A 15,516-nucleotide genomic window follows, 5' to 3' on the forward strand; every position below is an offset into this window, starting at 1 on the left:
ATTTTGCCTGCTTTGGGGGCTCTCCCCTTCTTAGGTGCTCTAGAGTACTTCTCCCTGTGAACAATACTTGCTTTAGCTGACAGAATATTTATGCCCTACAGTTCTATTTTGTAATCTCCTATCAACACAATAACTTTTTGTTTAAATGCTACATCATAATCTTTGCTTGAAAGATATTTTAAGCAAACAGTATAGGATACAAATGTAAGTGAAGATACAATGGTGTGTGTTACTGTCAAGGTCATAACAGCCGAGTTGACAGTGAGGTTAACAGAGGCCTTTGATACATAGCTAAGTTTCTATATGCACAGAAAATGTGTTCTTCATATGGCAGTGCGCTGGTTTCTCTTGACATCAATTATAAAATTTCAGGAAATGTAAAATATGTGAAAATACATCCCTTAGAATCAAGAATATGAGGTGTATCAAATTGTAAATTAGTACAGTTTTACTGTATGTGTTCTATGATCTTCTCCGTGTATTATTACAGATCTATGTCTCTAAAGTTAAAATAATTTGATTTATACTTTTAACTTATTAACTAAAGAGTTATAAAATAAATGCTATGCAGTTTTGATCAAAATAAAGGCTGTGTTTAAAAACTCAGGCATGTCATGGGAAGTGACTGAAAGAAGAATTAGCTACTAAGAATCGTTTTTAGTCAGTCACAAGAGAAACTATGGAGAAAAAAATGTGCTTTAGAGAATTTGAGTATTAGAAAATTTTGCTCTTTTTACAATGACATGTTACATTTATTGCACTTTAAGTATGTTAATACTGTGCTGTGTGCCTGTAAATATATCTAGAGAATGTAGACAAAAATTTCCTCACTATTCTTAAGCAGTTCTTGATAAGTTTTGTTGTTGTTGTGATTATTGTTCTCACTTTTAAGCTTTTTATTATGGAAATTATCAAACATGTACAAACTAGAGAAAATGGTATATTGAACTTTTGTGTACCCATAAATGATCTCCAACAATTATCACCTCGTGCCTAATCTTGTCTCCTTTTTGAGAAGCTTTTTATTGCTAACATGTGTTCTATTTTCTTCGAGGGTAATGATTTCTTATGCCATTAGCCTCTAGGGCGGCTTGGGGCTTCAGTTATTGGAATTGATCCTGTGGATGAGAACATTAAAACAGCACAGCACCATAAATCATTTGACCCAGTCCTGGATAAGAGGATAGAGTACAGAGCGTGTTCCCTGGAAAAGATTGTGGAAGAAACTGCAGAAACATTTGATGCTGTCGTAGCTTCTGAAGTTGTAGAACATGTGATTGATCTAGAAACGTTTATACAGTGCTGCTGTCAAGTGTTAAAAGTAAGACTTACGGAGTTTACTTATTTGTTTTTTCTTTTGAGTTTGTGTATGTATCCATAGCAATAAATGTTTTATAATACTTGAAACCAGGAAGACAGGATGAGGGGACAGCATCTCTACTGGAGATTACTTCTGCCTCTCAGCCTGCCCTCAATATCTGGGGTTTTCCACATCCAGTATCTTGATGTCCAGGGATCTTGAAAAATGTTGGTGCTGAACAGTGTAATACAAACAATAGATTTATAGTGGTATTTTTCTTTGGTATAGTCTGGATTAATTACCTAATAGGCACTGAATGACAATTACTAAGAAATTGACTTGGATTAATACTTAAAAATAAAAAACCATTATTAGCATAAATTGGTTAGCCAGCATTTGTTAAGTCACTCTGTATATGTGATATGTGTAACAGTTATCAGCTTATAAAAGAATATTTCATACAAATGATCTCATCAGATCTTACCTACAACCAGGTGAGGAAGGTAAGGCAGGCATTGTGACTTCCTTTGACCCAATGAAGATCAGAATCTGAGAGGTGTCAAAGGTCACATGGTCTTTAAGTCAAAGGTCACTAGGCACTTAAGTAGGGCTTAAGGCTACCTCTTTTTATTTGAAGTCTGGTTCTCTCCATTATATTATTATCTTTTTTTATAAATTTATTTATTTTATTTTTGGCTGTGTTGGGTCTTCATTGCTGTGCGCGGGCTTTCTCTAGTTGCAGTGAGCGGGGCTACCCTTCGCTGCAGTGCTCAGGCTTCTCATTGTGGTGGCTTCGTTGCGGAGCACGGGCTCTAGGTGTGCGGGCTTCAGTAGTTGTGGCTCTCGGGCTCAGTAGTTGTGGCTCGTGGGCTCTAGAGTGCAGCCTCAGTAGTTATGGTGCATGGGCTTAGCTGCTCAGTGGCATGTGCGATCTTCCTGGACCAGGGCTCGAACCCATGTCCCCTGCATTGGCAGGCGGATTCTTAACCACTGCGCCACCAGGGAAGTCCCTACATTATTATGCTTATATAATTTGACACAGTCCTCTGAAGGTGGTTCCAAATTTTCTTTTAATAAATATTTCCAAAGTGTTATTATTATTATTACTATATCAACTCTGTTGTTTATGTATTCAAGAGGTAACTCCCTAAGGTCAAGAGCTAAAGGAATTAAATGCTTAGCCTTTATCTAAATAGAGCTTTTAAAAAATACTTTTTGTTTTAAAATAATTTTAGATTTATAGAAGAGTTGGAAAGATAGTACACAGTGTTCCCACTGTGAAGGGTGGTGAAGGGTGCCCTTCACCCAGTGTCCCCTACTGTTAACATTCTACATAATAAGGGTAGGAACTGGGGTGAGGCAGGTGTGGCAGAAAGTCAAAGGCGGCACTCGCTATTCTGCGCCAGTCCTGCATTTGCATGTCCCAGAGAGTGAGTGCCTCCTTGGATTTTGTGCCCTCGGTACTTCACTTGCCTCACAGTACTCCTAGCCCTGTATGTAGCCCATGGTATATTTCTCAAAACTACAAAATTAGTTGACATTATACTATTAACTACACTACAGACCCTGTTAAATTTTATTAGTGTTTCCACTAATGTCATTTTTCTGTTGCAGGATCCAATCCAGTATTCCATATTGCATTTAGTTGCCATGTCTCCGTAGTCTCCTTCAATGTGTATAGGTGTTTTTTTTTTTTTAAATGTGTATTTTGTTGTTTTTAATTTTATTTATTTATTTATTTTATTTATGGCTGTGTTGGGTCTTCATTTCTCTGCGAGGGCTTTTTCTAGTTGCGGCGAGCGGGGGCCACTCTTCATCGCGGTGCGCGGGCCTCTCACTATCGCGGCCTCTCTTGCTGCGGAGCACAGGCTCCAGACGCGCAGGCTCAGTAATTGTGGCTCACGGGCCCAGTTGCTCCGCGGCATGTGGGATCTTCCCAGACCAGGGCTCGAACCCGTGTTCCCTGCATTGGCAGGCGGATTCTCAACCACTGCGCCACCAGGGAAGCCCTGTATAGTTTCTTGGTGGTGTTTCCTCTTAAACAAATTTTATTAGGTGTACCTCCTATTTTCCAAGGAAAATTCCTTAATTATTTCTTTTTATGTAGTGTCTCAATCAGTGTGTATGGATGGAAGTTCTCACATATATTAGGGATACTGGCATCGTGGAATTTAAAACTAATTTTTGCTTTAATGGAAAGCCTATTTAAAAAAAAAAAATGACCAGTGCTCATCACTATTTCCTTAGAGTAAGATTTTATGAAACATAGATTAGATATTTATAAGTGATTTTTCCCTTAGCTCTACTGAGATATAATTGACACATAAGTGATTTTTAATGAGATATTTTAGAATACTAGAGTTTTACAGAGAAAAGTTATAATGTGTAATGAAGTAGTGTGTGATATTTTAGTTTTAAGGGCACATCCCAATATTTCAGGGCCTTCTCTTATCATTTTGATTTTTGGTTTAGAGTGGTATTTGAGATATTTTCATACATATATATCTTAATATGATTATTTTGGAAGGGGTCTTTGGCATTTTATCTCCATCAGGTGCTAATGAGAATGTGTGGAAGAGACATTAATGTTCTTGCCATTTGTGGGAGTAGATACAGGAAACACTATAAATATAGTCACTAAAAAATGGCAGACTAAACAATCCTGTAAGTGGTTTGCATTCACTGAAGTTCTTATCTTGATCTCTTTATATTCTTTATAATAATGAAGTCAAAACAAAACAAAACACTTTCATACCTTAATCATTAAGGCTTTTGTCGGAGGACACTTACTGGCCTTGCCAGCCTGCACAAACCATGGGGCAGTGTGCGCTGTACCAAACAAATTAGGCAGGCTCGGCACCCGAAAAGAAAGCAGTGTTGACACGTTAAGACGTCAATGTGGACATGTAACAAGGAAGAGCAGCCGGATCTCATTTCTATATTTTTATTATAACTTATTTGATATGTACCAAAGAATGTATATAATATAAACATAAATCATAGTAATGTACGATTTTAGGAGTTAGTTGTAAGCACTGTTGCGTAAATTCAGTACGCGCATCTGTAGTGGACTGCCCATAACGATGAACTTCCCGAGAGAAAAAAACCCTCTATTTTGGTAGATTATATTTTATTCACACTTGTGGGTTTGTGTTTTGTTTCTGTTTTTTTTGTTTTTTTTTGGCCGCGCGGTGTGGGATCTTAGTTCCTCGACCAGGGATCGAACCTGTGCCCCCTGCACTGGGAGCACGGCGTCTTAACCACTGGACCCCCAGGGAAGTCCCCATTCTTGTGTATCTTAACTGCACTTAAATTGTTTGGAAGGAAGGAGGAGGGTGGGGGAAGCCAAGCCTTTATCTAACTGATACTCCTAACATTTAAAATTTTACTTCTACCCATATTTTTTTTTAGCCCGGTGGTTCTTTATTCATTACTACAATCAACAAAACACAGCTGTCCTATGCCTTGGGAATTGTTTTTTCAGAGCAGATTGCAGGTATTGTACCAAAAGGTACTCATACATGGGAGAAGTTTGTTTCACCTGAAAAGCTAGAGAGCATTCTGGAATCAAGTAAGTATTAAAATTTTTTCCAATTTCCAAGGCCTAACTGAACTTTTAATGTGCTTATAATTATTAATCACATAACCTAGCACTTAATGAAATAGGCCACTATTCTTTGGATGTTGGTTTTCTCTCCTCAACTAGATCATAAACGCCTTGAAGTTAGAATTAAGTATTACATCCACTTTTCTCTCACCTGTGGCACCTAACCCAGGGCCAAGCAAATCATAGATGATCAATGAATACTTTTTGGCTGTTTAGTCCTCACCTGTTTAAGGATAAGGTACAAATGTCTTTTAGTTACACATCCTCAGTTTGTCCTATTGAGGCCGTGCTTGAATCAGCTTTATTTTACGTATTACTTTTCCTGATTCCTTCATAGTCAGATATATTTTGAACTTCCTTGTCACTTTTTATGTAGTGTTTTATGCTAGTTATAGCATGCCTTATAGTACGGTTATTTTAGTGTTCTTTTTTTAAAAATTTATTTATTTATTTTTGGCTGTGTTGGGTCTTCGTTTCTGTGCGAGGGCTTTCTCCAGTTGCGGCAAGCGGGGGCCACTATTCATCGCAGTGCGCGGGCCTCTCACCATCGTGGCCTCTCTTGTTGCGGAGCACAGGCTCCAGACGCGCAGGCTCCGTAGTTGTGGCTCACGGGCCTAGTTGCTCCGTGGCATGTGGGATCTTCCCAGACCAGGGCTCGAACCCGTGTCCTCTGCATTAGCAGGCAGAGTCTCAACGACTGCGCCACCAGGGAAGCCCCTATTTTAGTGTTCTTAGCCTCTTTCTGGCTTGAAGGCAAGACTGTCTCCTTCTTGTGCTCCCCACAATGCCTAGCTCTGCTTTACACCTCGTGAGCACTTGATTTACCTGTTGAATTCCTGTCAAGTAATAACACTTGTCAGTTCATTTATTTGGCATTTGGTATTCCTCTTAGGCTCCTGTGTGTCTCATGCTTTTTGTTCATAGAACAGTATATCAATAAACTTGATTTTACTTGGAATAATATTATCTGTCCAATGAAATGTGGTAATTTCTTCTCTGCAAGTAACTTTGTTGAAAATAGAGTAGAAAAAATATTTTAAAGATGATTGGAACAGTCAGTTGTTGGCAGGTATTTTCTAAAAACAGCTAACATTTATTGAGTACTTACCAAATTCCAAATACCATGCTAGAGTTTATGTTCTGCTGCAGTAAAGAATGAGCTGTACATGGCTACAAAGTATTTGTGCCTATTGAGTTAGGAATCCTTTTTTAATTTGGAGAGTTGCATGAGACTCTTGGCATGTGGAAGGTAAATATTTATTAAATATGCTCTGTCTGATATTTTTTTCCTCAGACGGTCTGTCAGTTCAAACTGTGGCAGGAATGCTCTACAACCCCTTCTCAGGTTACTGGCATTGGAGTGAAAACACCAGCCTTAATTATGCAGCTCATGCCGTGAAATCCAGCATCCAGGAACACCCAGCTCCTGCCGAGTTTGCTTTAAAGGAGGAAACAGAAGAGCTCCGAACTGAAACCTCCACCAACTCAGGTGTGCATGAAGAGCTGAAGAAATGAATTGTTTCTAAGGACTGTAGTAAAATGGCTTGGAAGTCTGATGTTTACAAATACACAAAATATACCATTTGTCTTTTGAGACAGGATCCTAAAGAAAAGAAAGTCAATAGAAAGGGCTAAAACCTTAGATAAAAGCTTTTGTTGTTTCATCTAATAGCTACCTTCAAGGTATTAGTCTATGGATTAAAAAAAGTTTTGATGAGGTATTATGTGATCTAGGAGTTTAAGTTTCTCAGCCTTTGTTATATAAATAGGGTATACATATTTCACTTCATCTTACAGATTATATATTTTTCCCGCATGTATGCACATACATATATACTGTAATGTTTTAATTTAAGTAAATTTGTATCATCTAGGTTCTTCTTTATTTGGTTTTAGTTAAAGGCAGTTATGCTTCTGACTGGTTTTATTTTATACCAGTTATATTTAGGAAGATAAAATGTCTTTTTTCCTTTAAATTTTGGTTTTTGGAAAGCAAATTGATTGTTAAATATATACTGGGTTTGGTCAAACATTAGAATCAAGAATTTCAGATTATGTGGGACATTTTTCTCTGTACAGTTCTATAAATGTTTTGTGGTGCCTTTTTTTTTAAGTAGAAAAGATTTTTGAACTCAATTTAAGAGTTTAGTTATGGAAATTTTCTTTTTTGGCTAACATTTTGTAATTAGAGGGACTGACTTGAAATATACTTTCACGCCTCTTGAAGTATGTGATTTTTTGGCTTTATCTGAAAGTCCAGAATGTATAATGACTTTGATAGAGGGTGTTGACCAAATATGAGAAATATAGATTGAACGCCTGTGACTCATATAGAAAGTCAGCTTTTACTTTCTAGTCTTTCTCACCGTGTTTTTTTTTTTTTTTTTTTGGCTGCACCCCACTGGACCACCAGGGAATTCCCCAACCTTTCTCACTTTTAAGCTCATAAACTTTCTATATTTCTTTGTCAATGCCTGTTGGATTGGGCTCACCAGGCAAACAATTCCCAACCATCTTAGCTTATCATTTGCTTGTTCTCAGTGGCATTCCAGGGAGGAAACTGAAATTTAAAGGGTTAAAAGAAATTTTAACTTCAGTTGCTAATGTCTAATTAGGACACTAAAAATCAGGAGTTCCCACTGGGTTTCATTTAAAAGTTTTATTCTTAGTCTGAATTCTAGTAGTTTTGTTACCAAAGCAAAGCTTCTTCATTCTATCTGTTGGAAAAAAAAAAAAAGTGTTGGTATTAGAAATTAATCTAAATGGAAAACCAGAAACCATAAAACTCTTAGAAGAAAACATAGGTGGAATACTCTTTGACATAAATTGTAACAATGTATTTTTTTTTTTTTTCTGGTCTCCTAAAGCAAAGGAAACAAAAGCAAAAATAAATGAATGGAACCCAATTAAACTTAAAAACTTTTGCACAGCAAAGAAAACCAACAACAAAACAAAAAGACAACCTACTGAGTGGGAAAAAGTATTTGCAAATGATATGATTGATAAGGGGTTAATATCCAAAATATATAAACAGCTCATACAACTCAACATCAAAAAAACAACCAGATTAAAAGATAGATGACCTGAATAGACATTCTTCCAAAGAAGATATACAGATGGCCAATAGGCACATGAAAAGATGCTCAACATCACTAATCATCAGGGAAATGCAAATCAAAACCACAATGAGGTATCAACTCCCATCTGTCAGAATGGCTATCATCAAAAAGTCTAGAAATAACAAGTGTTGGCAAGGATGTGGACAAAAGAGAACCCTTGTACACTGTTGGTGGGAATGTGAATTGGTGCAGCCACTACAAAAAACAGTATGGAGATTCCTCAAAAAACTAAAAATAGAACTACCATATGACCCAGCAATTCCACTCCTGAGTATTTATCCAAAAAAAACAAAAACAAAAACACTAATTCAAAAAGATACGTGCACCACAATTTTACAATTGCCAAGATATGGAAGCAACCTAACTGCCCATCAACAGATGAATGGATAAAGAAGATGTTATTTATATATATATATTGGGTTGGGCAAAAAGTTCGTTCAGGTTTTTCCACCCGAACAGTTTTTTTTTTTGCCACCCCAACACACACACACACACACACACACACACACACACACACACACAATGGAATACTACTCAGCCATAAAAAAGAATGAAATTTTGCCATTTGCAACAACATGGATATTGTTGGAGGGTCTTAGATGCTAAGTGAAATAAGACAGAAAGATACGGTGAAGGGGCAAGATACAAGAGATACAAACTACTATGAATAAAATAAGCTACAAGGATATATTGTACAGGGACTTTCCTGGTGGCACAGTGGTTAAGAATCCTCCTGCCAATGCAGGGGAGGTGGGTTCGATCCCTGGTCCAGAAAGATCCCACAGGCCGTGGAACAACTAAGCCCGTGCGCCACAACTACTGAGCCTGCGCTCTAGAGCCCGTGCGCTGCAACTACAAAAGCCGGCAAACCTAGAGCCCGTGCTCCGCAACAAGAGAAGCCATTGAAATGAGAAGTTCTTCCCCAAAACGAAGAGTAGCCCCTGCTCACCGCAACTAGAGAAAGCCCGTGCGCAGCAACGAAAACCCAGTGCAGCCAAAAATAAATTAAAAAGTTTAAAAAAAACCGATTAATCTAAGGACTGTGTAATGAAATTGATTAAAAAGCAGCCCCCAAACAAAGGGCATTTATTTTAGAAAGAACACCCGAACTTTCAGTTATTAAAAATATACATTGTTAAGTGATGGAAATTCAGTATGATTCAGTAATAGCCCCATGAGGTAGGGACTACCGTCTACTCCATTTCACAGAGACGTTAAATGTATTCAGCCTCACACAAGTAGTAAGATGCAGACCCAGGCAGTCTGATTGCTGAGCTTGTGCACATCACCACTTTGATACTTGTACCTAGTATCTGTGCCATCATATGGTCATTGTGGTAGCATAACCACACACAACTGGATTATTATCACTTATTTGAATTGTCTGTATGCAAGGTAGCACCTTCAAAAGCATTTAAATCAAACAGCATCACAAAATCTAGAGTCTGGGCTATTTGCCTCAGTTCTCTTAGGGCTTCATTGCCTTTCTATGACTAAAACAATTACATGCTACTGATGGCAACTTAATAAAATGCTTTAAAGACCCCACATAAAATTATAGCCTTACTTTCTATTATAGTTACAGGTTTTACTATTGTATTAATTATAAATTGAAGAGAAGTATTGAATTCAAGTACTACACAACAAAAGTATCTCAGTCAAGCCAAAAAGTAAAAAATTTTGACATCATTTGAAATGTCTTTTTGATGTGTGCTAGGGACACTCACAAGGGCTTCTGTGCTACCGTTGACCTGGAATACACGATATTGAGAGGCATCAAGTAAAGATTTAGAGAGACTGCTCGGTAACGAGGCATAGGAAGAAGTCACGCTTACTGGAAATATTTTTTAAACCTGGATTGGCAAGGTCCCTGCAATTCTGTAAAACATATTTGTATAATTACAGGCTTACAGACATTGATCCACAAATCTACGAATCCTAAGAAAATGTCAATGGAGAAATAAAATCAGAAACGAAACCAAATGAAAGTGTTAGAACGGTCAACACATAATTGCTTTTATTAACTTACAACATGACTCTATTAGAAGGGAGATTCTTACTTGACTATTACTAATGAGATGCAAAAGACATGCAAGTCTTCTCTGTATCAAAAAAAAAAAAACAAAACCAAAAATCCTGACACTGATGGTTTGCATGAAAATCAAGCAAAAGAATTTATTGTGAGATCAATAAACCTCTTGTATCCCAGCAAGAAAAGGATGCAGCACATATAAATGAGCCACTGTCTAGGAACTAAAAGGCACCAGTTGGAGCCAAAGGAAGAAAATATGTTCTCAAGATGATGTGAACAGAACTGAGAATGGGGTTGGAGAGTTACAAAGTAAATATGGACATGAGATGTTTCCACTCTGATAGATTTGAATCTTTGTTTCCTGTTGACAGGTGGGATCCAACGGACATAAAGTCACTGACATCATGTAAGATCTGCACTTGTCTTTTCGACTCTAAAACAGGCTCTGTATCTGGGGTCCTGATACAGGCTTCTGAGGTTCTAGGAGCTGCCTGAAATAGGGAACAAAATTTTGCGTATGTGTGTATTTTTCTGCCGAGAATGTCCCATAGCTTTCATCAGAGTCTCAAAAGTTTCATGACCCCCGAGAAAGGTTAAAGGTAACTATAGTTAAAATACTGCAGTAGGGAAATATAGTCTTTACTTGACAGAATATGTCAGGAAAAGAAAAATGTGGTCATTCTGTCTTCTGCTTATACTTTGTAAAAGTGAACATGAAGGCTGTCAATAGCTGTGAAAGGTGAAAACTGGATCATGATTTAAATTGCCTCTTTTTGCTCATTCTTTTGATATTAAATTGAAGAGACATTCTGGGATTCTGTTTTTAGACTTAGTTTTGTCAGGATGGGATGGTAGAAGGCCAGTCTAGATTAATTAACAATCAGATTTATGCAACGTTTAAAGAATTTCAACTCATTAAAAAAAAAGGATTGATTTTATTATTTATGTATTTATTTATTTTTTGGTCACGCCCTTGGCAGTGAAAGCACAGAGTCCTAACCACTGGACCGCCAGGGAATTCCCAAAAGATTGATTTTAAATAGAGATAAACAGTTGGATTAGCCACCTAGGTAGCTGGCTAGGTGGATGGATGAATGAGAAATACGCAACCCAATGTTATCAAAGAGCCTAAGGGAACTGCCTTATGCAGTGGGATATCCCAGCAACTCTCCTCCTCATCCCCATCTGCCCCCATCCTCACACACACCACCAGGTAGCACCCAGACTCACCACATAGTAACGAGGGCTTTGCGCTCTCAGGCCTCTGCTTGTTTACCTGAGCACCCACAGACCTGGCAGTTTTGCTCTTGTTTTTCCCTGAGAACCAATCAATGGATGCTGAACCTTAATTCTTCCAGAGGCAAATCTCTCTGTGCTCTTGAGATGACATCTTCCTCTGAGATCAATCAGTTCAGGCCCAGGTGACTGGTACTCCACAGACCTGCTGGGGCCAAATGTTTTTGACACTCTTGTAGCCTGATAAGGATCCCTGCAATCCCTAGTCGTTGCCCAAGATTCAGACACCCACACTGATTCTTTTCTATAATCTCTCCCTAAGAATGTTTCTTGAATTTGTCTTTCCTGACTCAACCTCCCACTTCTCCCTTCTACACTTTTTTTGCTGTGACCTCTATAAGCACCAGTTCATGATTTATCAACCACCCTACTTCTCAAGTCTGCATTGAAGTTTCCTTTACTTTCTACCTTAACTGAAACCTGGCTTTCCTCTGAGGATATGGTTTCACCTGCAGCCATTCTGAGAGGAAGTTTCATATTGTCTATGAACCTCAGAGTTGTGAGATGGGATTTGAGTCCTTTTCGCTCACTGCCATTATTCTTTTTTTTTTTTTTTCTGCTTTTTAAAAATTCTTTTACAGAGGTGGACTCATACTACATATGAGGTTTTATAAATATACTGTTTCAAATTTATTTATTTATTTTAGGCCCCGCCATGTGGCATGTGGCACCTGGTTCCCTGACCAGGGATTAAACCCGCACACCCGGCACTGGGAATGTGGAGTCTTAACCGCTGGACCACCAGGGAAGTCCCACTGCCACTACTCTTTTTTTTTTTTTTAATATTTATTCATTTATTTGGCTGTGCCAGGTCTTAGTTGCGGCGTGTGGGATCTTTAGTTGCAGCATGCGAACTCTCAGTTGTGCATGTGGGGGTGTAGTTCCTTGACCAGGGATCGAACATGGGCCCCGTGCATTGGGAGCGAGGAGTCTTAGCCACTGGACCACTGCCATTACTGCCATTACTCTTGAATAAAAGCTCTCATGTCTCCAAGCCTCAAGTCTAGCTCTCCTATCCTCTACTCCCCGTTTATTGCCAAACTCCACTTCTGGCCACTCCCCTCAATCACAGTGTCTTTGTTCTTACCTAAGTCCTCCCAGCTTCCTGAGTAACTCCAACGTCTATGTGGATGGTTTGTGCACTACCTCATCAGCAACAGAACCTTGTCTCTAGAGGCTTCTACTGTACCTTTATGGTCAGCACTTGAGGTTACCTAAGAACATCTGAAGCCATAGATTGGAACATCCCACTCAGAGGAGAAGGCCTCCTTGAAACTATGATAGAAAACCAAGAAGCCATAGAAGAAAAAATTGAAAAATAGCAAGCTGGGGAAAATATTTGCAAACTAATTTGCAGAAAAAGAATTCTCTTTCTCAATTAGGACCTCATATAAATCAATGAAAAATACTAATAACCCAGTGAAAAAAATGAACAGCTCATAGAAAAGTCAATACAAATGCATCTTTCAAAAAAATGTACTCAACCTCACACGTAATAAGAAACACAAATTTAAAACTACAATGAGATACTGCTTTCTCATTGACAATTAGGAAGGATCAAAATACTTAAGAATATGTGTGTAGGCTACGTATGAGAAAAGAGACACTTTCAAAACTACGGAGAGTGTATTGCTGTTTATGGAGAGCAATATGGCAACATCTATCACAATTACAATGCATGGCTCTTTTGACCCAGAAATTCCACTTCTATATATATATATGTATCTTTGGTGTTCTATGAAGAAAGAAAGAAAGGAAGGAAGAAAGGAAGAAAAGAGAAAGAAAGAAAGAAAGAAAAGAATCAAGAAGCTTGGAAGTTCTATGTTTAAGATAAAAAAGAAAGTAAGGTGCAGGACAGGCAGTTAAATGATACAATTTGTGTAAAAATAAATAGAAAATGCTTTTATAATGCATAGACTATCTCTGGGAATAAATACAGAAGCTGATGGTTGTATTTGTCTCTGGGGAGGGGTCTGGGGAACAGTTAGGAGGAGACTGTATCCTTTAGCGTCCCAGCAGGAAACTGAAGGCACATGCAAACTGGATATTTTGAGGACCATTTAATAAAAGGGCTATTTACAAAAATGCAGAACCCCAGGCCTAGCAACAGCAGGAAGCCATTACCAGCCCTCCGGCTGAAGGAGAAATGTGTGGACTTAGTTCCTGAAACCCACAGAGGGAGCCATGTGAAGAGAGACACAGCATGGGGCAACTCTGCAGGAAAAGATACTAAGGGTTTGTCATCCCTTCCTTACTCCCCTCCGGTCCTCCGATCTCCATCACAGGCAAGCTCCACGACGGCAGCTTGGGTACCCACAACCACTGCTGTCCTTCACGAAGGTCAGCATCTGGGGCAAGGAGCAGGGTGCATCCGGAGGTGACATTGGTGTGTGTGGGGGGATATCTGGGTAGAAGTTGACTTTTCATTGCATTCTTCTCTGTAGCTTTTGAATTTTGTACTGTGTTTATGTATTAATATTAAAAATAATGCATGTGATCCCTTTTTAAAAAGAATGGAGAAATATTTATTACCCTCTCTGACGATCAACCTTTGCTTCCTCCTTTCACAGCCGAATTCATTGTGGGTGTTTTCTGCACTTACTATCCCACCTTCATTTTTCAAGCCTGGCTTCTGACCCCCTGACACTTGAAAGTGCTCACCTGCCAAGGTCAGTAATGTCTACGCTGCTGGGCTAAATTTATTTTACTTGACTTGTTAGGAGCAGATGATGCGATTGATCCCATCTCACACTTTCTTGAGACACCCTCTTCCCTTGGCTTCTGCGGCCCTACACCTGTCCGGCTTCCCTCCTGGCCTCTCTTTCCTTCTCAGTTTCCTGGATGGTCCTCTCTTCCTCTGGCCATCCTCTAACTGTGGTGTTCTCAGGGCTCTGTCCTTGGCCCCTGTCTCTTCTCACTTAGCATTCACCCTCACATTCTCATGTCTACCCTTTAATGACCCCCACCTATCTCATTCCCAGGCCCAAAGCTCTTTTCTAAACCCACACATTCTGTTGCCATTGGGCATCTCCACTTAGGCATTCAATAGGCTGTTAGGGGCTGAACTGTGTCTCCCTAAAATCCATATGTTGAAGTTCTAATGGTCCAGTACCTAAAAATGTGACTGTATTTGGAGGTAGTGCCTTCAAAGGGATAATTAAGGTAAAATGAGGTCATTAGGGTGGTTGTAATCCAATATGACTGATGCCCTTAGATAAAGAGGAGATTAGGACACAAACGTACAGAGCAAAGACCATATAAAGACACAGGGAGAAGATGGCCATTAACAAGCTAAGGAGAGAGGCCTTAGAAGAAATCAACCCTGACAACAGCTTGATCTCAGACACCTAGCCTCCAGAACTGTGAGGAAATAAATTTCTGTTATTTAAGCCACCCAGTCTGTGGTACTTTGTTACAGCAGCCCTAGCACACTAATGCACTGCCCAAGCTAAAAATCTTCCAAACCCTTTCATGACCCACCTTCTTAATTGCCCCTCACTTATCTGAGCCTGGTTATTATTTGAATATCTTTTCTCAGCATCAAGTCAATCTTCAGGAAATGTTTTCTGAGTGTTGCATACTGATTAATAAAATGCCCAAGTCCAGTGGATCAGAAAGTAGATAGGCAAAGTCACCTTACGGTGACAACAAGCTTCCAGCTATAATGTTGGATATCTGGGTAGGGGAGTATTAGATCTCTTCTCCACAAGTCAAGCCAAGAAAGCAGAAGCTTTACAGTAAAATTCAGGGTAACATTATCAAGTAAACTGTTTATTTTTTGAATGATACAGAGATATTTTAATAAAGTAACATTAAATTTCATTATATAAAACCAGCAATAATGCTAACATCACATCCACCTTTTTAATTTTTTTATAGTATTTATTTGTTTATTTGGTTGCTCTGGGTCTCAGTTATGGGAGGCGGGCTCCTTAGTTGCGGCAGGCAGGCTCCTTAGTTGTGGCTCCAGGGCTCCTTAGTTGCAGCTCACCGGCTCCTTAGTTGCAGCACGTGGGCTCCTTAGTTGTGGCATGCATGTGGGATCTAGTTCCCTGACCAGGGATCAAACCCGGGCCCTCTGCATGGGGAGCGCAGAGTCTTATCCACTGTGCCACCAGTGAACCCCACATCCACTTATTACTACAAGAGGAGGATCTTAAAT

At 39.0% G+C, this 15,516-nt stretch overlaps 1 protein-coding gene across 5 annotated transcripts in view; it reads left to right on the forward strand.

Moving 5' to 3' along the window:
- COQ3 (coenzyme Q3, methyltransferase) overlaps positions 1 to 15,516 on the forward strand; it is a 38,975-nt gene that overhangs the window by 19,735 nt on the left and 3,724 nt on the right. Inside the window, exons 5-9 of one of the 5 annotated variants that reach the window (XM_082405264.1) lie at positions 1,079 to 1,321; positions 4,712 to 4,871; positions 6,202 to 6,396; positions 13,925 to 14,023; positions 14,569 to 14,747. In XM_082405264.1, coding sequence (XP_082261390.1) covers positions 1,079 to 1,321; positions 4,712 to 4,871; positions 6,202 to 6,396; positions 13,925 to 13,998 — 672 coding nt within the window. In that variant the 3' untranslated portion in view covers positions 13,999 to 14,023; positions 14,569 to 14,747. The other 4 variants (XM_082405265.1, XM_082405266.1, XM_082405263.1 and 1 more) reach the window with 4 other exon arrangements.

This window comes from Balaenoptera borealis, assembly GCF_965194805.1.
Source record: "Balaenoptera borealis genome assembly, chromosome: 9".
Classification (NCBI taxonomy): domain Eukaryota; kingdom Metazoa; phylum Chordata; class Mammalia; order Artiodactyla; family Balaenopteridae; genus Balaenoptera; species Balaenoptera borealis.